We start from the raw sequence: 22631 nt of genomic DNA on the forward strand, positions 1-22631 counted from the left end.
TTTGCAGATTTATGTTCGGGCATTAGCTTCTCTAATTAGCCATCAAACAAATTGTTTTGTGCATGATTTGTTGACCTATAAAGAGAATTAAAGAAGTACATGATGTTTTTATTATTTTTTTTTTTTTAGGTAACTCCCCAGTGGCCAAGCACAAAGCTAGCTCCAACATCCAGTAACCTTGATTCATGTTCTCAGTTTTGCCTTGCTGGACAAGGAAACAAGGATGATGTCTGCCCCATTTCTCTTGAGAAATGTGCTGTAGGAAAATGCTCTGCCTGGATACAGGTCTGAAAAATTGCTCTTCCCTCACTGAAACTCGTTGTTCTTGAAGTTTCTGTTTTTACTGAATTCTTTATTTTGACTGGTGAAAGCCTTTCCCACATGTCTGAAAGGTCCAAATAAACAGAACGCAAATCATCAAATCACTGTTTAATTGCATCTTACAAAGCATTGGAAGTGTATGCACCATTCATCCTGTACATTTGTTTTACTGAAATGACAAATTACTTTCACTTCCACTTTTTATTTTAAATGTATTAGTCCTCCTCTTTAGACATTACAGTTATTAGTGCTCAGGCTGCTGCAATGGCTCTGAATTCTTATCACTCATTCAGCTGATATTATTACCCAGTCAAGGCTGACATCAGAAATGGTACGTTAATATTAGAGAAAGAAATCATGACTGGAATTATTCATAGATTACATAGCATACACTACTTAGAAGACAAAGAATCAGCAGAGCTGTTTTTTTAATAAAAATTTATAGCCTGACCCAAAGTCAATACAAAAATTCTCCATGAATTCAGTAAATTTTGATTCTAACCCTACGTAATGAAATTTAGGAGGGAGACCAACAGTTGTGTCCATAGCCTTCCTTCTCCTTTTTGATGTAATTTAACAGCACTGACAAGAAATCTATAAAAATACAGCAGATCTCTGGCTGTGTTCCCTGCAGAATCAAACAAGAGATGGAGCAGCTTATGCTACTAAAAAGTAACTAAAGGAAAGAATAAGCAGAATCACAGTATTTAGCAACAGCGATTAAGTAAATAATAATTATATTTAAATGATATTATACATGAGCCAATATAAAGCTCAATACTTCCCAAGCTTAGCTTATACCAAAGTGAGGAGAAAGATGCCTTCACTGTTAACAAATTTAAAAAAAGTGTTGTAAAGGTGAAAAAGACTGTACTTTCTGTCTAGATGGAACCATACAAATTGCTTCTCTTTCTCTCAGCTGGTCCTTCGCTGCTGACGTGTGTCTGACCAACGAAGGTCCCTGAGGCCTCCCTCAGGATAACATTTACTATGACTGGAAAAAATAAGATGATACTGAAATCAGGAACAAGAAAATAACATGGAATGCATTACAGCCAAATTTATATAAATACACACTGTAAATTTTGTTCTAAGATTATTTACTGAGTTGTAAAATCTTACTATGAGTTTACATGATTTTTCAACCTGTAATAATATACACATGCAAAGCTATGAGATAGGAAGTCTTTATAGGTACAAAGTGTTAATGATCCTTTGAACCTGTGTATGGAAAGGTGTAGGATGACCAGGCATGGATGAGTACACTTGCATATGTTCAAGAAAGCTCCCCTGATTCTCAGCAACATGGTTTTATCAAAGATAACAGAGGTTCCCAGAATCTTGTCCAAGTATCTTCTTGGTTATATTCTAAAAACAATAAAAGGCTGTTTTGGCAGATACTTGACAAGGATTTTATTAAAAGAACATAAAAAAAAATTAATGTAGTTTGAATACACAATTACATGAGATGACTCCAAGCCTTATCCCAGAAAGAAGTTGCCATCTATGATGGAAGTGCATTAAGACCAGAAACAGCCATGGTTCTCTTTGACAGCATTTAATGAAGTTTTGAATCATTGCGATGAGTGAAACTGATGGGTTTGTTGGTACTTGCAGTGATTTACACATGTTCTCATCATTAAAGCACTTGAATAACGACTGCACACACTATTCCACTTGTGACTTGCATGATTAATTCTTTCTTGACAGTCTAGGTGGCAACGAGCAGCAGCTGCGATCCGCCCCCTTCAGCCATTTAAAGTCTTACAGAAGGTAGGGATTTACACAGCATCTTCTGTTTTTCATGACAGCACTATTTAGAGACTATATCCAGGAAGAATAAGGCTGGTAACATCTTAAATCCAGTGTCAGTTTTGTCAGTGTTCAGGATATGGGAGGAAACACCTTAATGATCAGCCTGAGTTTGTTGGAATAGGTGCATTTTGAGGGCTCTCATTTGCTGAACAGCATTAGAATAAACCAGGATATTAAGTGACAAGAATACTGATGAAAGATGATGATATTGCTCCTTTTTGAAGACACTGAATCCTAATTCAAAATATTCTGTGATATAGTTCTGCTTCTATGTGGTTAATGTATTAGTTTTATTTAAAAATGCCTCATCAGCTGTTACTTAATTCAAGATTTAACTAACAACTATTTTAATAATTGAAGCTTACTGCTTAACAAAACAGCAATTGAAATATTTGATACTAACATAATATCATGCAATATCAGCTTTTCAACTCTCTAATGATGCCTGTGAATTGTTAGGCTGTTTTCACAGCCTATAATTGTTGAAAGTAGCAAGTTAATCATGATGACTGTTTAACAAACATGTAAGAACACTGACATTCTGGTTACTTATTTAACAATTCAATGATAATCATGTCATTATTATTATCATGTTAATAAGATTCCTGGGCTTTCAGTTGTATATTGGAAGTTTGATTATACAGGATCTTTTCAGACAGCTTCCCTGTTGGTTTTTTTTTTACCTTGTTATTGCTTTTGCAATGGAGTCATGGACTAATCTACTAATAAAATACATGAGCTGTTTGCTATGTAAATGTATTCGTCTAGTTTAAGTGGAGACAGTAAAGAGAACCAAAAAATGGTAGCAGTGGTAGGACAGTTGCTAGGACATGTGGAACACCCCTTTTATAAGAGAGACTTTTTTTTTTTTTTTTTAAAGAAGGAGTAATTGTTCATTAATATTTTGGGGAAAGGAGAATGACGTACACATTGCCTAAGCAGGGTGTCTGACAATGACACACCTATGTAGGCTACTATTAAAAGATTATAAAAACATGGTCAAGACAGATAAGCTTGCAGACTGCATACATCTTTATTTTTTTATGTGTTTTTTCTTGCTATATGTTGTCTCTGATAAACAAAACGTTGATGAGTCAGTCATCTTAAAACCACTTGCTGACTTCTGGTTTAGGCTCCCTGGCAGGAAGAACTGCAGATGCTCAGGAACAGCAGCAGCCAGACCTGCTAAGCACGCACAGCTGCTCTGCGCAGCCGGGGGGCCTAGGGCACGGCCTCCGAGAGGGAGAGCTGCCAGGGAACGGGCCAGAACACCAACAGCAGTACAATTAATCACGTCGACAGAAAAATGGTATTTATTTCACAGAGTCATTCCGTGAAATGATTAATATGAATAAAACCGATCAATGGAAATAAAATTTAAACATTGTAAATGTTAATGATATCCAGTTGATCTCTATGTCCAGCCTCTGTTGTGAGATGGAATGGCGATTTCATTATTGTCATGTCAGAACTCTAAAATTAACTTTTCTAAGAGGCACTTTCAGTGTATGAAGAAAACATAAATTCAATATGATAAAAATGGTTTCGAAACATTAATCATGTATCGTTTTCACACCTTGCTGTAAGAAACTGTGAAGAATTATATGTGCTATTTATAAATTGCATATAGACTTACTTCAGAACATCATATGCAGATTATATATATAAACACTATGAGTTGTGAACACTTTACATGTGGCTAACTGGGATTTTATTTACAGAAAAATTAAGTAAAGATGAAAAATGAGCCCCTTAACAATGAATTATAACTACAGTCCTAGTGGGGAGATGTATTTTTTTTACCTAGTCAGGTATAAATCCATATTTATTGAAAAATGGAAGAAGAGTCATGGAGGGCAGAAAAGCGTGACATAGAACATGCAAATACTGTAAAGAGAAATCTTTTCACATAGCAATGCCACCAAACATAATCATTTTCTGAGACAGTGTATGAAGAAAAAAATGTAAATAAAATTAGACATAAGAATGTGAGACTCAGTGCAGCTGCTACTAAAATATGTTTTCCTACTGCCTCCTGGAGCCTCAATTTTACTCTCTGGTTATTTGGTTACTGTCTATAGACTGTCACCTTAACTCTCCTTCAAAAGTTGTTTGATGAGGATATTACTCCTAACAGAGCACTAGCTCAAATCTGAAGCACTCATGAAGAAGGTTTTCTCAGAATCTGTTAATTTTCTGTAAATTTTACAGTATTTAGATTTTGCTGGTTTAAGCATGTAATCCTTTAAGAGACCTCTTTGTCCTGGCAAGGTAAGAAACGGGCCCATCTGTGAACTTCCGATGGTTTTAGCACGAACAGCATCTTTAATCTGGTGTTAGTACTTTTCCCTTCTTTGAAACAACTGATGTATTTCCCTGAACTGATGTAAATCAAGTCTCAAGACATCAGTGATGGCAGCTTGCAAACTCCTGTAAGAATTGTTGAGTTCCTGACAAAATCCCATGGAGATATGGGTGACAGTTCTGCAATTCATTTCTTCTCCTTGGCCTTCTCTTCTGTTTTGTAAATGCAGCTAGTGCTTTAGTTGAAATTTTGGATAAACTGCTTAAATTATTAAATATTAAAAAAACTAAAGGGGCAGTTTCTACATTATACTCATTTTACTCTGTATAATGCTGTTTGAGTTCTAGACATCCAGATGTGACTGAAGTAAATAAACGAACAACAGTTTCTCAATGTCTGTCCTGAAGTTGGGCTGATGGAAGACTAGTGTCTTAATTGAACTTTGACAAGTGGAGAGAAAAGAAATGCTGCAATTGCTTTTCTTTATGCCTTGCAAAAACGTACATGGGGTGTCTTACAGCAATTACATGGGATGTCAGCAGGAGGGCACTGGCCTTCTTAATGACATGACTTGTTTTATTCTTCCTTCTACAACTTGCCTAGGTGAAAACTCCTGTTATACTGCAAGTACACTGAAGTAGGAGCTTTGGTCTGCGTTTATATAGCTTGTAGAATACAAGTGGGTCTTGGTCCAATACTGGGTGTCTTAGTTCCTACCAGAACACAAATACCAAAGCAATGAATGATATGGCAGCATGTTATAATTGGAAAAGCCAGTGCAGCTTCTTTAGTCCAGTGGATGACACACTTGAAATAGCAAACTCTGAATGGACTCCGTGATGTTGTTTGCTTTACGCTGGAGTACTGATAAATCATTCTGGTATCATCCTGGGAAATAAATTCAATCCACTGGTATACAGAGTGAGTCACATCTTTAATAAAAGCAGGTAAAACCCATTTCTGATAAAGCATTGCAAGGGGTTGAAGAATGAAGGAGAAATTATCTTTGCAAATGAAATTTAAATAATTCAGAGAACTGAAGATTCAATAATAATGAAATCTGCAGGTTTCCAGTTCGAGTTGCCGTATGCTGCAGTAGCATTCCTGTTACTTCTAAATAAATGGTGGGAAAATAAAAGCTGGTAAAGCTCCACTCAGCACTGAATTTTAATTTTTTTGACTGCCTGTTATAAGACAACCACTGAAAATTTTCCTTTTTCAAAAACTAAAATTGTAACGCACTGACGGCCTCCTCAAATGAAGGCTATTTTTTTTTTTTTTGCCTTTCAGGATCAATTCTTAAATGTTGAATGCAAGCTGAAACAGGTAATGTATTGAGTAAATTCACGACAGGTTATATTTAACAGAATTTGCTCTTTTCCTGAAGCTTCGAGGTGACTGTGTGCGGAGGGAGCTGCTCTGCCGGCAGCCGCTGCACCCAGCCCCCAGGCTCTCCCTGCCCCCTTCTCCTGCCCCCGAAGCCGCTGCCGCACAGTCCAGCTCCCCCCCACACACACTTCCAGCACCCCACGCCGCTTTCAAGGCCTGCTGGCCACACGGGCAGCGCCTGGACAGGACCAGCTGTCACACCGTCCCCTGACAGCCCTGCTGCGGCCAGGCCCTGCAGACACCGCGCTCCTGCCCGGGGGAACCGCGCCCACGGGGCTGAAGGAGCCGGAGGCTCTGGGAGGGACCGCCTCTGTCAGGGACCCGTCCCCAGCCCGCCCGCCCGCCGCGCCCCGCGCCGAGCCGAGCCGAGCCGAGCCGGGCCGGGCCGGGCCAGGCCTCCCCTCCCCTCCGCGGGGCTGGCGCTGCCCCGCCTTGGCGCGGAACTACAGCACCCATCAGCCCCCGCGCGGCCCGGCCCCGCGGAGCCGCGTACCCAGGGGGCCGCGCGGCGCGGAGCGCTGTCGTGGCGCTGGGCGGCCGAGCCGGAGCTGGGCCGCGGCCGCCCCGCCGAGCCCCGCTTCGCTCAGGCGCTCGCGGCGTGGGAGCCGCTCCCAACCCCCCGTCATCCTCCTCATCCGCTTTCTCCTCCCTGGGCAGCTCCGGACACCGCGATGAGGCGTGCGGGGCTGGGTAAGCGCGGGGTCCTCGGCGGCGGGGCCTGCGGCCTCCCTGTGGGCCGCGCCGCCACACCCGCCCGGCCTGGCGGGGCAGCGGCTGCGTGTCCCTGCCTCGGCTGGTGCTGGGGGCTTAAACGGAGAGGGAGAGGGGGTGAAAAGCTCGGCGGGGCGGGCTGGGGTAGCTCGTGCTCCCGTGTGGGCCGCGCTGTGCCAGGGCCTGCAGGAGCCGCTGCCGGAGCCGGCTGGGCAGGGCCCGGCCCGGCCCCGCGTAGGGGCTTCGGGGGGAGGGTTGCTGCGGGAGAGGGGCTGTAGGCTTGCAGCAGAGCTCGGGAGCTTTGGGTGGGAAAAGTATTGTGTCCGTTACCCGTGCTGCTGTCTCTCTTCTCTTTCAAGCTCAGCTGGACTTACAGAGCAGCACTGGGATTTCTATTTAATCGTGCTCAGGAATGGTTCTAACGCAGTGTTAGTTTGAGCCATGCTTCCATGGGTGGACAGATTTGTCACTCTTAAGTCCTTTCAAAATTCTCAGTTGTTTTTTAATTTTAGTACTTCTGTATGTTTTCCTGCTATATTTGGGGGAAAAAAAGAGTTGTCAATTTATTACAAATACAATCTGATGCAAAAGCAGAAATCTTTGAAGAGTTCTCGCAGAGTGTTTTGAGAAGTTTAGGCCCCAGTTTTCAACTAGAAGCCACGTTGATGACTATAAACTCTGAACTCCTGTGTCACGTTCTAGAACCACGTATGTGCGGTGACCTCACTGTAAAACTTAAGTAATGATTATGCCTCAGAAGTTTACAACTGAGTTCTGGTACTTCTTCCTAGAAAGTGAATATTTAGAGGCTGATAAATGTCCTGTGACTAGATCAGGTGTGTCTGTCACACCCCCCTAGATTTACTTCTGCACTTTCAATCTGGGTCGTATAATAATATTTTCACAAAATGAAGCAAGTCTTGGCTACCCTTCTTATTAGACCAGGAGAGGTGTTGGGATGTTTATCATAAAAAAGTGGGCATTTGATAATGCTTAGGTTTTCAGTCCTTTTATTTGCCAGACTAACAGCTCACTCTTGGCTATGAACTGAGAGGGGTTAGACTGAAGGCCATCCAGCTCAGTATGCTGTTTCTGAAAAAGTGAGGTGGTGGATGTTTATGGAAGGAGTACAGGGGAAAGAGCATGCCGCCTTTTAGCATGCTTCTGGTAAACAGTGCCTTAAGGACCATCCTGAAACAACTACTTTAAAAATCTGCAGAAGACTTAAATGTCTGTTATGACTGTTATCAGCTGCAGTAGAATTTGCTGCCTTCCCTTGACATTTCAGCCATCGGTCTGGAATTCCTTTTTATGTAGTAGGCTGGAAATAGAAGCTGGGCACCAGTACTTACGCTGTGGGCACCAGCTACCTGGTACTTCTTTTTTAGCCTGTGATTATATTATGGTCCTTGTCCGCATTATATGTCTTGTCAATGAACAGTGTTGCAAGACAGCCCATGCATAGAACTGCCATGCTGAAGTTTCTGTCCTTCCTGTAAGCAGTAGTGGCCAGGCTCCTACATACGCTTTCTATTATGTATATAGAAGTGGCAGTGCCTGTGTAAAAGCTTTGGGGCAGTTGTTCACATCTGTTAAGGCACAGTCTATGTAATAATCATAGTTAGGGTATTTTGGTCTGAAGCTGTAGGGTATATTAACTTGCAAACATAGTCAAAATTGTGCATCACTTGGTAGGAAGTACTATACTTAGATGTATTTGTAAAACAAGACAAAGGGAATGGCACTGACTCTAAATTGTGTCGTTTTAGTCAACTTTCTGTACTTGGCGTTGGTACTTCTGCTTTGGGGGAGGGGGAACTTGACTTTCTGTGTGATGAAATAGAAACATACATTTCACCCAATCTTGTTGAGAATTTGTCGTTAGCTTAATTTATAGAATAACATTAAAACGGTTTACAAGTACAAACTAAAATTTGTCTTTACTTACACTTAAAGAACAGCTTTATGGGTTAATATAAAATTATAGCTGTTATGAAAGTAGCATTATAATCCTCTCTCTTAAAAATCTTAATGTTATGTATGCCAAGCACACAACGAAACTGTTTGAGACAGAGCTCTATCTGTGAGTGTGGTTGGTGTCTCTCTTCTCTCCCTTCTTCCTCAAAAAGAAAAAAGGCACCCAAACACAAAAATCTTCAAACTGCATTGAAGAGGAATTAACCAAAGGCGTTCAGACAATTTTAGTGTGGCATTCTGACTAGCCTTGTAAATATCGATTAATGTTATAGGTGAATTGCTAGTTGGATTTATCTAGTAGGATCTTTACCATAAAGCTTGTAATAGTTTCTTTCTGTTTGCCTTTCTCAGTCTTGGTCTCTCTTCTTTGGTTTCAAATTTTTGATTTGATGCCTAAAACTGTTTTTTGTCTAGACAGGACATGGCTTTAATTCTCCTGTGCCCATGCTGCTGTCCAACTGTTGTCTGTAGGAGATCTTTTATTAGAGAATGGAGGAAGCGAATGTGTGGAGCTGAGGAGCTTTCATTCCCTTTTGCTCTGCTTACTCTGCTGAGTCAGTTGTCTGGATAACAGTCCTGAAGCTCCATCACCCAAAAAACAAAGAGGCAGGAGTGGGAATAGAATTGCATCATGGTGACAGAAATGGCCGTGTTCTGCTTGGAGGCCTGGTCTTGTTTGTAGAGAAATGCATGTAAGGATTAGAGTATGCTCTCTCCTTTAACTGTGGCTGTGATCAAATGGTATTTGTCTTAGAGAATGATCTCAATTTTCCTATTTTGAGTTAGGTTTACTGTTCTGTGTGGTGGCCTCAGTGCTCTCTTCACATCTCCATGTAATGCCTAGGTTGATTTTCATAGAAATAATCTGAAAACACTGCAGGGAAAAATTTTATAGTATTAAATTACAACCATTCCTCAGTTTTCTGTCTTTGATGCGTATATTGAAAGATAACTTACAGATTTGGAAAAGGTTGAATTTCTGTCTCGGGAACATGCGGCACCTCTTCCTGATTGCCAAGGGTGTCATTAAGGCAATGCATTTTTAAATGGAAAGAGTGCTTTTCCACATGTGAAGAGCACTTGCTCCAATGGTGTTTTCTGTCTAACTACTGACTCTTGTGTTTATAGGCGATGGAGCACCTGCTGGTAACTATGGCTATACCAATAGTGGGTACAGTGTTTATGAAGAAGAAAATGAAAGGTTAACAGAAAGTCTGCGTACAAAAGTCAGTGCCATTAAATCTGTAAGTATTCAATTATAGTGGTATCGTCACATTTATTGAATTAAATTATACGGACCAGCGAAGCAGTAGACTGTTTAAAATATAAATTTAATACAAGAAAGACTTATTGTCAACCAAAACGCACAATCATTCATTTGTATAACTGATTCTTACTTTAATTAGGTTTTCAGCTAGAGGTATCCTTTTTTGCTAATCTTGAGGACAGCTGTGGTGTTGCTTATGGGTTACTGTCCTACAGAATGAATTACTGTCCCTGCAGAAACTAGAAAATTTGAGTTTAGGTCAGTAAATTGGCTCAGGTTCATTTAAGAAAATGGGCTACTTGGTTTTGGTATTCCCATTGTGGCTCATCAGTTTCTGCTGCATCTGCTGATAAATCTGTAATGTGAAAACAGCTGTTAGAAATAACATTCTAACATACTCTGAAAGATAAATTTGTTGTTTTAATGATTCTGATTCCTTCCAGAGATTGAGGACTTCTTTCAAGCAAGTCTAACTGAAAGACAGCTCTGTGATTAAAATTGTGTGGGTTTTTTTTCTTAACAAGACTTTTTAAAAATACGTTCTTGGCAATAGGTGCTGTTTCTATGTATGTAGTACAAGGCAATGAATTTCTAGGCCTAAATTCATTCAAATTCCTATTGCTAATAATACCCTGTTGCTTAAAAGTAATTAGTTCAGTCTTAAATAGAAAATAAAACCTTAAAGCTAAGAAATTATCCACCTGACTAATTTAGAATAAATTAAGGAGGTAAAAAGAAAAGCTGTGACCTTTGTTACAGAATTTCATTTCTTGTCTCCTTCTCTGGTATGTTGTATGTCAAATCAGTGTCCCAGGGTGTGTGTACAGAGCAGTTGATAGTGCCCGATGGAGTAGCATGTGTGCTCTTTCTGCAATGTTATCTTGGGAGTATGGAATAATCTTCAGATAATCTTCCTAGAAGCTTCATGTTTCACTCTTGATGATAGATTGTGGTGAAATACAGCAGTAAAAAACAATGCAATTTAGGTTGTGTCACAGAAACCATGGGTTTTGACTAATCCAAAGCATCGGGGCCTGGAGCAGATTTCTGTCCTTCTAGGAGCTGAGCTGGTAGTTCAGGGCCAGTGTGCTGCTAAGAACTGTTACGGAGGAAGAGCTGCTAAGAAGCCGTAGTGGGGGTTTTCCCCTGTTTCACTTGGGAGCTGCTTTTAAGCAGGGATTCTCCTGGCTGGCCCCCACTTTTGCTGTTGCAGCTCTGTCTGCACCTGATCTCATACCTCCTCGATTCCAACCCTGACCTGCAGACTTGACCTCCTGGCTTGACCTTGGACATGCCTCAGAGCTGTGGATGTGCTGGGCGATCACCAGACTGTCGCTGACCCCAGTTACTGCCTCTGGACTGACTCTTGCTTGCGTACACGGCTTGCCTCCTTGTCCTGCTGCGCCCTGGCTGGCACAAAGCAGAGAAGGAATAGACAAGTTCACAAAAGAGATTCCCATTTCTAGCATAGCAGCAACTTGTCAAAAGAGTTGTGTTAGTGGGTTACAGGTGTCAACTCCAGCAACACTGAGTCAAAAACAGCGCTCATGGTTGTCTGTGCTGTGTGCCAGTAGTTTTAACAGTTGTTCCAGGAAATGGATAATTGCTCTTAGACTTGACTAGATCTTGAATTTTTGAAAGTCCCTGTGGTAATTCTAATTAGGAATTGTCTATTGAAGGAGAAAAGGGGAGGAGGAGCATTGAGTATCTTCTGTGACTCTAGACTCATCTATTCAAATGGGGTATTGACAGAATACTGTTATTTTGTTTTTTGAAATACCAGTTGCTGTTTTCACATTTTACCTGGGGAAATGCTAGTCCTGTCACGTGTTTTAGACTGCTTTCTCTAGTCTGTGTATAACTGATTGCTCATATTTAATAATTTCTGGATTTTTTTAATAGCTTTCCATTGAAATTGGAACGGAAGTTAAAAACCAAAATAAAATGTTATCAGAAATGGTAAGTGTTTAGCCACTAACTTTCTTTAAATATGGGGCAGGATTAAGAAGTTAGTGATGTAAAGCATTCCTTCTTTTAGTATGAACATTTGACAGCTTATTGTTGACTGTAAAATGTGACTAATTCAGCAGCAGTATTTCTGTTCAAAAAGATAATGTGCAAATTCATTATTTCCAAGGCACAGCCAAGGTCTTTACACTTCAGATACAACTACTTGTTTTCAATTAGCAAATGTATAGTATTATTAAAAAGGCAGTTCTGTATTTAAATGTATTTAAAAATAGAAAAGGGAAGCAAAAAATAAGGAAGTCAGAAATGCCTTTTTTGCTTGCATCCATCGGGATAAACGGGTGAAAGTTTTTTGTGGTTAATTTTCAGAAACTGCCTCCAAAATAATTTTAGTTTGGGAAAATTTGAAAAAACAGGAAAAACTGCACTTAGCAAGCTTTAGGGGTAATCTTTTTTTTCCTCAGAGTAACATGGTTTTTGTTGGTTTTTTGTTTGTTTTTAAATGTAGGATAATGATTTTGACTCTGCGGGTGGACTTCTGGGTGCAACTATGGGCAGACTGAGAACACTTTCCAGAGGAAGCCAGACAAAGCTGTTATGCTACATGACGCTCTTTGCATTGTTTGTTTTTTTTGTAATATACTGGATTATTAAACTGAGGTGATGCATGTTACCTTCAGTTTAAATTGTGTAATTTCAGCTATAAAGCAGTCTTAATTAATGAAGACATTGATCTAAAGTGGTGTATTCTGTTGATAAAACACAGTGAAATTGTTGTAAATTGCATTAAATATTAATGCAGTGTTATAAATAACTTAATGTATCAGAATTTTTCCCATCATCCCCTGTTTTGGGGGGATTATTTGTAAATATGCAGAAACTGCTAGCATAGTATGTTACTTTTTTAGGGGAGAATAGTTTTTAGAATTGATTTTAAAAAATACAGAAAGCAACGGTTCTTCGGATATGAAGTAATTGCAGAATTACAAGGCTTTCTCTTTCATTCTGCTTTTCATTCTGGGCCATGCTCTAAATTAGAGCTCCTGTTTCAGGCATATAGTAATTTATAGGTTGCAAAAGCATGAAGAACACTTGGATCTTTCTAAATTGGTTTTATCTGTGGATTTTTAAAAGGCTGGCCTGAAGCTAACAAATGTAATAGTGGTACCCCCAAAAATTATTTTTGTGGATAGGCCTGATAGTGTATGTGTTTTAAGCAGCTTAAACTGTGTGTTCTGGAGAGAACTTACTTAAAACTGGATTTTTTTTTAATTTAAATGTGACAAATCATGCTTATACATCTACTCCTTTAAGCACATGCCTTTGATCATTGGATCGATCAGTATGGACACAGTACAAACATTTTCTTTATATTTAAAGTTTCTACTACTTAATGATTCCATTGAATCACTGGAACTTTTACCATTAGTATGTTTACTTTTCAGTCTGTGATGATTCCTAAATCTACACTGCATGATGTCTGAAATATAAGGTCAGATATTTTGAATTTTATATTAAAGTATATTATGATGCACCTGTTGGAGGTGCTGTCTTATTAAGGTTTTTTATTTTGAAGACTTAGATTTGGCTCACCAAATAGTTTCTAATAGTTGAAGCTATTACAGTGCTGAGTTTAACATTCAAAAAGTTAAGTTTCCTAGATATTGAAATTGTATCTACAATTTTTGAAAAACTTTTCTAGAAATACTGTATAACGTGTTGCCTTTAATTACGAACTGAGAAATAAAAGTGTCCTGTAGTATTCTAGCTAGTGTTGTTTATATACATGCTTTTCTACTGTAGAATACCAATGTATGTTTCTGGAAATAATCCCGCATTCAAGGTGCTATAGTTGTGTGGGGAGCAGTATTAAAATAAGAAATGGAGGTGTATGCTACATTTCTTTCATGTTAGATTTCATATATAACACAAGTGTGACATGTACATCACTTATCTAATACAAAACACACAGTATGTGTAAAAGTAATGAAAGCTCAAATATTTCTAGCCAATTTAATCTTTGACTGTGAAAAGGTTTACTATATTTCTACAAATAACAGAACATCTAAGTACTAACACCAGGATAAGGCATCGTCTTTATATGAGAGTTGCTAGGCTTGTTAAACAAGTATAGCATTCCCAAAGCTAGTCAATAGGATATAGTTTGCCATCCAAAATTGATGCACTTGTGTAATTTTAATGAGACAGTGGAGTGCAAGGTGCCTAACAAGTGAGATGAGAATTACTGACATTGTCTGTTTGACATCTTCTAGAAATATTTCTGGCTCTTAAACATGGTGTCTGAACAATTTCTAGGCTGCCTTTATTTTTAGCAAGCAATCTTCCTTAACTAAAAAAGTTAAAGTTTTCAACTACCTATGTAAAATAGGAAAATGGGTGAATGCAGCTATAGTTACATGGCTGATACATTTCCTGTGTTTGTTCTGAAAAATATGCTAGGGTGTCCCTTAAGTCCTGACAGAGCAGATACTTGTAAAAGATTTTTACCAGTCCTTCAGATCATGTATAAAACCAACAAGATTTTAAATGTCAAACCAGACTAAAAGGTAATTAATGCAGAATAGGAACTAGGTCTTCTTCCTTCTCCCCATCCCCAGTTCTTTAGTGGTGCAGAGGAGTGAGGGGAAATGAATTGGGGGGTGCAGAGGGAGTCTTAAGCCTATGGCATCCTTTCTGTGTTCCTTCATTTAAGGAGGGTTGTCGATGTTTTTTGTAGTTGTCTAGATAGGATGGGAAATGGGGAGAAAGCTTAAGCACAAGGAATAGATGAAGCCTCCAAGCAACTTTCTACATCTCTGTGTTTATTAGAAAACATGCAAGGGCTTTTTAATCTAAGTGCTAAACCACAACTCTGTTAGGCTCTTTTAACATGAACTTTATGAACTGAGGTAACTGAAAGTTACATAGTCAAAACTGACATTTCTGTATGTTTTTGTTACTTTACTTCTGGAGCAAGTACAGGATGTAACATGTTTCCCTTTCTTCACTTCCAGTAAAAGGTCAATTTTCAGTTTAAAATCTGAACTGAAAGGCTGAAAGTTTACTTAGAATGGTTATGGCGACTTACGAAAAGGTAAAACTTCTTTGAGAGTATTTCAGTTGGGAAGGGGAATGGCAATTGGTGGGAACCATGCATTGCAGCCTTAGAATTTTCCTCAGCATCTGCGCTTGCTTTACTGGTTATTTTCTGGTAGAAAAGTATTACTCTGGCAGTCCTTAAAATTCAGAGATAGCAGGATTTCAGGATGCTATAGTATGATCTTGTAGAATAAAACACTATACAGTAGATACGATACAACAATACTAGTAGCATTTAATTGTACTTTTATGAAGTTGCAGTAACAACAGCTGCATAGGAATACTGCAGTCGTTTATTTTTGGTTTTGAAATCTTGTACGTATTTTTTACACAGTATTTATATATTGTGTTTCTCAATTTAATGTAACTTAGACTCTACCTAGCAACCATACGGATTATTTCCAGGTGGAAGATAATACAATCTTTTAACTGTCAAACTGTTAACCTTACAGTGTCATGGAGGTTCCTTAGAAAATGCTTAACATGTCCATTTGATTACTAGGAAAATCCCACTGAAGACTTTTTTTTTTGCAGTAAGGCAGGTTGTCTCTTCTGACTTAAATGGCTGCTTCAGGAAGAGGTGCTGATGTAGGTTTTGAAGGTATGGCTGATGAATAAGATTTAAAGAAGATCAAACTAAGAATTTATGCTTCTCATAGGAGATGTGTATTTCAGTGAGACTTTTTGTGTAACAAATCACAGTAATTTTGAAAATACTTTGTATGCACTTCTGCTTTAAGGTGACTGTGGCATATAACAGAAATTGTACCATCTCATTTAAGTAATAACACACAATTTTCATATTAACAATTTTTTTAATATTTTTCTTTAATAATTACACACAAAACATGATGCCTTACTGCTGAAGTTCAGGCCTCCAGAAGCTTCAGATACAATTAAACAGTTGTTTGTATAATTCTAAAACTAAAAATCAACCCCCCACTCCTACCACCAACCATCAATGACAGCGTAGTACAAGTCAATGTGAACTTGACAAAGATGACAGAGCTCATTTTTATGGTTAGTTGCTAAAATTGAAAGACAGAGAAGGTACTTGTAATTGAGAGCAAAATCACTGTCCAGTATTTGAATGTGTCAGGGAACAATTTGTGCCATAATTACTGAGTTGAAAGCAAGGTTACACTGAAGTTAGGTTAGGCTACTAGTGAAATCATAGCTGTATCCATATGGAAGTTATGTTTCTTAATTGGTGGCTTAGATGTTCTAAAATGTAGATCCACCTTGATTAAAGAAGACTTTTTTTTCTGGGTGCTTAGTGTGGATCACTAGACCCCTGAGAAAAAAAAATTTGCAGGAGGCCATATGCTTTCAGATTGCTTTGTATCAACAGAAATGTGATGTTGGAGAACATGTGGAATGATTATGGTCAAAGACCCTGGTAAACAGTTCATTGGCAAAATTACTTTTATGTTTTCTACTTACTTTACCCCTGAAACATGCACTGGCTGTTACCTTCAGCATGCAGTACAAGCTATGCTCTTGCTTGCTTAATTTTCAAGCAAGAGTGGACTTGTGTCACTGTTGCTTGCTTGGAAGTGTTTCCATGTATTTGCATATGATGGAAAGCATGGTTTCATCTGTACCGCCTCCTATTGATATTAATCTTAAGTCTCTGTAGGAATATAAAAAGGAGATTTAAACATTTACATCCTGTACTGATGGAACAATACAGAACTACATACCCATTTATTCTATGCATTTACTATAGACCTGCTTTTATTACATTGTAGCCCCCTATTTACAGAAGTACGTTCATGGTGTGGACAGATGTGTTGTCAGCAGCGTAAATACCCTTTTGCGTACAAAGATGTTGCTAATTCAAAATCAAAAGGCTTAAAATATGATTTGGCACATCCAATTTTCAAATTTTACCAAAAATAACCTTAAATTGGCATAATGCTATTTTCATCTTGAAGTAAGTTAAAACCTCTCCTGGCATGCAGCTGCTCCTGCTTAAGCCCAGCCAGGTCTCCTGCAGCTGAACTCCATACAGACTTGTGTTTAGGTCTTACCACTTTGGCCTGACATATAAAGCATCACAGGCTCTTCCCAGGGTTTCCTGCTGGACTACCTGCTCAGAGCACCTGCACATTACATACTAATGCAGAACACCTCATCCACCGCCTCCTCCTGCTGAGACGGTCTGCAGCACTTCCTGCAATATCCCTGCTGTTCCTTTGCCAAAGCTGTAAGGTGCCTAAGCCTGCAGTTGAATTTTAGGAGGGGAGGGAGCTTTTGGAAGGCCAGCAGCAAAAAGTGTTGCAGCCCTTAACTTTGCTTAACTGTGTGGTAAAAAGAGTATTAAGTCAATCAGTACATGAGGTATTGGAGAACTGCACAGAGAAGGTAAAATTTTCATACAGGTTTTTTAACCAACAAGCATCCTGGTCTGCCTAATGGCTATGTGAGATCTGGCATAATCTGTACTAGTATTATATAATAGCAAGATAGTATGCTATTAGTATTATAAGGAATTACAGTATTGTATATAAAGCTTCTCCGCTTTAAAAATAAATGGCTGCTCAAAGCTTATTCACTTTTGCTTTGATATTTCTAATCACACTCATTTAAAAACTGACATTAACATCACTGAGTCATCCCTAATGGTATTGCCTATGTTACCTGTGCTAGCCAGACTGCAAAATACTGCAACTTTAAGCAATTTTCTTCACAAATTTCTCTTCTTTGGGGAGAATAAAAAAATCCCCAAACACTGAAACAGTTCTGCTAAACTACCTCTACTTAATTCAATCACCTGAAGATTCCCCACCTTCCTATAGGTCTTGGTGAAGGCAACAGAGCTGGAACAATGGTAGGTTACTTGTTTTTCATGCTGCTGTGTTGTCTGCTTTTTCAAGCTGCAGAAAGCCCTTGCCAGTGCTTAGCATCTTGCATCTTCACAGAACTGTAGCAATAGTAAGTAATTAATCCTCAGAACTCCTCTGTGATGCTGATAAAAATCCCATTTGCAGCAGGAGTCCTGGACACATGTGGCTCGTTTATATGAAGTTATAAATAGGCAGTGGTTTGGTGGTGACAGACATGTCAAGTTATCACATATAAATACATGTTTTAAAAAAGCAAACCACATTTCATGTTTGTGATATATATATGTGTGTGTGTGTGTGTGTGTATATGTGTGTATATGTATATGTGTGTGTCTTTACAAAATTGTTGGTGATTATACTTTTGTCTATGGGTGAGATAAGGAATATTTCCTATAAAATCTACAGGAAGGTGACTAATGCCAATCTCTTCCCTGGGGAGACAGGACAGAAAGTTTCACCTAGTTTAAAAGGATTGAGATGACAAAGGACTCAAATTATTTTAATCTAGCAGCCCTCTTCTTGGAAAGAGACTTGCTTTCAGCGTAAGAAAACAAAACCACAGGACTAACTATCCTGCCAGGAACTCTGTGAGGAAGCTGGGGAATATGACAAAGTGAGCTTGTGTATCAGCTATTTTTTGTAAGTTTATGGTCTGATAGTTTATATTATACCAATAATACATTATTGATACAGCATATAAATATTTAAATATATATAAATATTAGAATTTTATTGCCTTAGGTAGGCTACCCCTGGAATGCTTTGATCTGTCACAGCAACACTTTACTTTCTGATTTCTCCATTGCCTTGTGGCTGCCCCCATGACAGAACAGCATGTCTTGCACTACCTGCAGCCCTGCTGATGTGAGCACCAACCCATGACAGCTCCACCCTCACCAAGGACAGTGAGGAACCAGCCTGCAACATGCCACACAGTTACGTAAAGGTGTCATTTTGGGGGACCAAACCTCTAGCTGCTTGTTGAATGCTGTTTTCCTTAGAGATAGGGAGTTTGCCTGAGGAAAGAGAGAAATCCTGACCATTGTGTTCTGCCCCCCTAAAACACTCCCTGCAAAGAGTTTTCTCTCATTGGGGAATGAAACATCCACTGCAGATGGTCAGACTTATTCCACTCAACCAAATCAAGAGATGTAAATGTTAAAAAGCAAACCACTTTGACAGATTAAAAAAAAAATCATTTCTTCAATGCTGAGTTAAAAAACTGTACTTATGAGGGAGAGTGGGGAGCCCTTCCCACCCACCCAACTCAATCAAGGTTATCAATAATTTCTAGTTAGGCAGCAAAAGGAACAAAAAGGACCCTCCATGTCATCAAATCAAGTTTCCCATCTCCATAGGTCCCACGTCATATAAACTTCTTCAGAAATTTATCAAGCACTGCTTTAAGGAGAAAAAACAAGCTCCCTTTAATCTAACAAAATTGTTCAAATGATTAGGAACCCTCTAATTTACAGCCTGGATGTGTTCCTGAGTAGTATAATCCTGCATAGTCCTTCAGTTTAACATTCCTCTTTTGGCTGGTGTTGACCCCTCTGCATCCAGAGCGCCATTCAGCCCTTGTTTCGCACAAGCCAAGCCGTGTCCATCACCCTGCCTGTAAACTTTTGGTCCCAGTTAGCCTGACAATCAGGGCTGGTCCTTGCTCCAGTCTGAGCTCTCTCTTGCATGTGATTTCACTAGCCATGAAGTAGGGACAGGTACCTATCTCACAGGGCGAGGAAAGCTTTTGACCTTTTAACGTGCTATATAGGTGCTAAGGCCACAGCTAATGGCACGCCAGATCTGCTTCTAGCCTCAAGCTGATAAAATGTGATGGTGTTTGCAGTTGTGCATCCCACTGCCATTTACTACCTGCAGCCGAGAAGCCGTGCCTGCTCAGGGAGCCGATCTACACTGCATTTTCCTCTTGAAAGCCATATGGCATTGGGATCTAAAAAGCCCTTTCTGTTCACAGACACCGTGAAAGGAGCCTGCTGCGCTATCTATCTTCAAATGGAGATGTCTTCACATAACTTTAAAGTCCTGAGAAACTAAACAGTCATTTTTCTTTCCCTTTTCTGGCAGTGATCAGTGCTGGTCAGATGTGGGGAAGAAAGCGAGTTTTGGTGACCCCAGCTCTGATTTTCCCTAGCAGCCTGGCTTCATGGCAGCAGTCCCTCAGAGATGCTGCTCCCTGCTTCCCTGGTTAGGAGGCCATTGGTAAATCCTTCCCAAGGTTTATGTGGCTCAGAGCATCACTGCTTCATAGAAGGCCATTTACACGCTGCTTTCTTTCAGCACAAATTCAGCACAACCCTTTTTTCTCACAATTACTATTTTAAAGTTGTATTACTGGCAAGATTTTTCTCCACAAAATATATTAGTGTACCCTCAAGTTTAATATTTTGTGACTTCTTCCATCTTCAGACTCGGCTTAAAGGCTGTCCAAATTCAGCAGCATCTAAAGAAGACTTTGATCCAAAGAAGTTTGAGGTGATACCCCGCAGCGCAGCAGGACTCTGGCTGTGCCTGCCAGTTCATGTCGTCCTGCCCATTTCCCCTAAGGGGCATTCTGAAGGGACAGCTGAGCAGGAGGGGGCATCACCTTGGCCTGCTCTGGAGCGTAGATCTGCTTTAAAGTCATCACTGTACAGTTACCTACTTTGATTTGCTACATTAGAGCTAGATGTCCTGTGCTTCATCTCCTAAATTCCCTCTCAAGGTACTCATAAAAGTCAGCCAAAGTGGTAGACAGGCATCTGTCTTGACACCTCTGCAGAAAAAGGTTGAAACTACAGATTTGTTTTCACAGATGACTGATGAATGGTTATTAAGTCTTGTCCCAACAGTTAGCTACTGACTTCAGAGCAAATTGGTTTTGTCAGCAGAAATTGATAGTTTTTTTTCATTTGGTACAACCATAAATTGTGATAATGACAAAGACTGATTAAAAAAAAAAATCAACTGTCTAGACTCATTCTAGTTTAGACATGCTTTGTAAAGAATGAAAGAATATAAAAAATGAAATGAATGAAACAATAAAATATTTTAACTGACTTTTTAAATGTGAAGAATAAAAAATAATTTAGAAGGAAATGCATTACTTATTCAAAAAAATTCCACTTAAAACTATATAGAAGTTGGATTTTTAACTATCCTGAATTACAAATAAAACTTCATATTGCAATACCTAGGTGACAGTTGAGGGAAAAAAAGAAATCTGTTTTTCTTCTGCAGTTACGTGCATTTGCAATGCTGTTTACACTTTATCTATTTCACATGAGTAGTCAATATTTTTCACTGCCACTTTCTGGAGTCTTTCACAATGCAGCAAGTAAAGAAATGATACAGCATTCTCCCCACCACACCTCACAAGACTAAAACTTGTAAGACCTAGCAGCAGTTAGACAGTGTTTAGTACATAGAAACAATCTTAATTTAAAAAAAACCCCAAACTTTTTTAAGAAGGCCAAACAAGCTCTTCCTATAACAACTGAAGTGTACATAATTACTACTAAAATACATAGAGCACTACCTGAAATTTTTTAAAACTCATGTTTTGAAGTCTGAAAAATTGCAATGTACTCTCTACAAAAAGTTTTCCTCCCTCTGATCTCTCACAACCTCAGGTTTTCATATAGAGTGTGGGTTTGTTCAGTGATTGATTTTTTCCTAAGTCATGATGTCTTTGAGGCATTTCATACAGGTGAGAGAAGAATAAACACAATTCCAGTCTGGCGCTCTCCTTCTCCAGAATCCCCCTAGTAGGGTAAAGTCTGGAAAGTCTACTCTTACTGGGTTTTTTTAATATTGTCTTGTATTTTTCTATAAAACCCTTTGGGCTCAAAACTTTTTTTTCAAACCCATTCTCCTTCTTAGAATCCCTACAACAGAAAATGAGACATTTACGTATATAAAATCAGCCCAGCAAAGGCACCTACGTGGCGAAACAGCTATCTTTACGCCTTCTAGAGAATAGTGCACTTCAGAAAAGTCAGTTGTTGTTCAAAGTTTAAAAGACTAATGATTAAAATGCCAGATGTGAATAAAGTCATGTGGCAGACAGTTTTGTGCTGGGTCTGTTTATTATCTCCCCACCAACATTAACAACTAAAATTCAAAGACTTCATGCACTAACCGTGCATTGTGCTGTGTGCTCTTTTGAGGAGTACCAGCCTGACGTGTCAAAGATTAACATTTCCTTGGAAACTTGGTAAGGATTATTCTACAAAAATCTCTACATTATGACTAGATGTCATGCTGTGCAGTTATGCTCCTTGCTACTTGACAAATATCACAGTGACGTGAATGGTTACTCAGACGCTGTACAAAAACAACGGCTTTAGGAAAGTTGCTGCTTTGCTTATCGTTACAGATTAACAAAATTCTGACTTGAACCTGTAATTGTTTATTTAGGTAATACTCCTCTCTACTTCTCCCTTCCTGGAACTTATGGTTACTCAGTGATGGAATTAGTTGATTCATAGAAAATTTTAGAGTATAGATACCATGCCACCTTTAGCCTCATTTACAACAGTTTGTTTTAGAGGCAGAACGATATGTTTCTTTAGCCAGCTGACACAGTTTATACAAATAGGAAATACTCTGAATTTCTCAGGAAAAATGTGACTGTGCTGGTATACTTAGAAACCACTCAAATTCACACAGAAAAGCCCTGCCCACAGTTAGCAATAATATACTGGGCTAGGAAATCTAAAGACTTATAAAGCTATATAAAAGCACATACACGTTAACCTGTATACATTACTACTTTGACAGTAAGCGCTTCAAGACAAGGATTCATTTTATGCAGAGTGCCTACTGCACTAGCTTTTAACATGTGCATCACCAGGGACCATTAGCTGATAATAAAGAGGCTGTGAAAAAAATAACTAAGAAAAACCATCGTATTGACAGCTGGCTTAAAACC

At 39.1% G+C, this 22631-nt stretch overlaps 2 protein-coding genes across 9 annotated transcripts in view; one reads left to right on the plus strand and one right to left on the minus strand.

The window, feature by feature from the left end:
* Positions 1-6340: 6340 nt before the first annotated feature.
* On the plus strand, positions 6341-21766 carry BET1 (Bet1 golgi vesicular membrane trafficking protein). Of its 7 annotated transcripts, XR_012628345.1 has the most exons (9): positions 6341-6520; positions 9647-9762; positions 11688-11744; positions 12262-12413; positions 13199-13245; positions 14768-14847; positions 15387-15453; positions 17654-17685; positions 20129-21766. XR_012628345.1 is itself a non-coding variant. In XM_074864297.1 (6 exons), exons 1-5 carry the CDS (start codon positions 6502-6504, stop codon positions 13203-13205), a joined length of 351 nt encoding a protein of 116 aa, XP_074720398.1. In that variant the 5' UTR covers positions 6341-6501; the 3' UTR covers positions 13206-13245; positions 15387-15482. The 7 variants fall into 7 exon arrangements, 3 of the variants coding, with proteins under 3 accessions (XP_074720398.1, XP_074720390.1, XP_074720426.1); XR_012628344.1 differs by lacking the exon at positions 17654-17685; XR_012628347.1 differs by lacking the exon at positions 15387-15453.
* LOC141941470 (putative acyl-CoA dehydrogenase 6) overlaps positions 15063-22631 on the minus strand; it is a 96880-nt gene continuing 89311 nt past the window's right edge. The window contains exons 9-10 of one of the 2 annotated variants that reach the window (XR_012628338.1): positions 16326-16485; positions 15063-15459 (exon numbers count right to left, since the gene is read on the minus strand). Coding sequence is in view for 1 of the 2 variants with exons in the window: in XM_074864270.1 (XP_074720371.1) it covers positions 16389-16485 (97 nt within the window). In the remaining variant the exon portion in view is untranslated. Of the gene's footprint in view, positions 16486-22631 lie in introns of both variants that reach the window. The other variant, XM_074864270.1, reaches the window with a different exon arrangement.

Source organism: Strix uralensis, chromosome 1 (genome assembly GCF_047716275.1).
Source record: "Strix uralensis isolate ZFMK-TIS-50842 chromosome 1, bStrUra1, whole genome shotgun sequence".
Classification (NCBI taxonomy): domain Eukaryota; kingdom Metazoa; phylum Chordata; class Aves; order Strigiformes; family Strigidae; genus Strix; species Strix uralensis.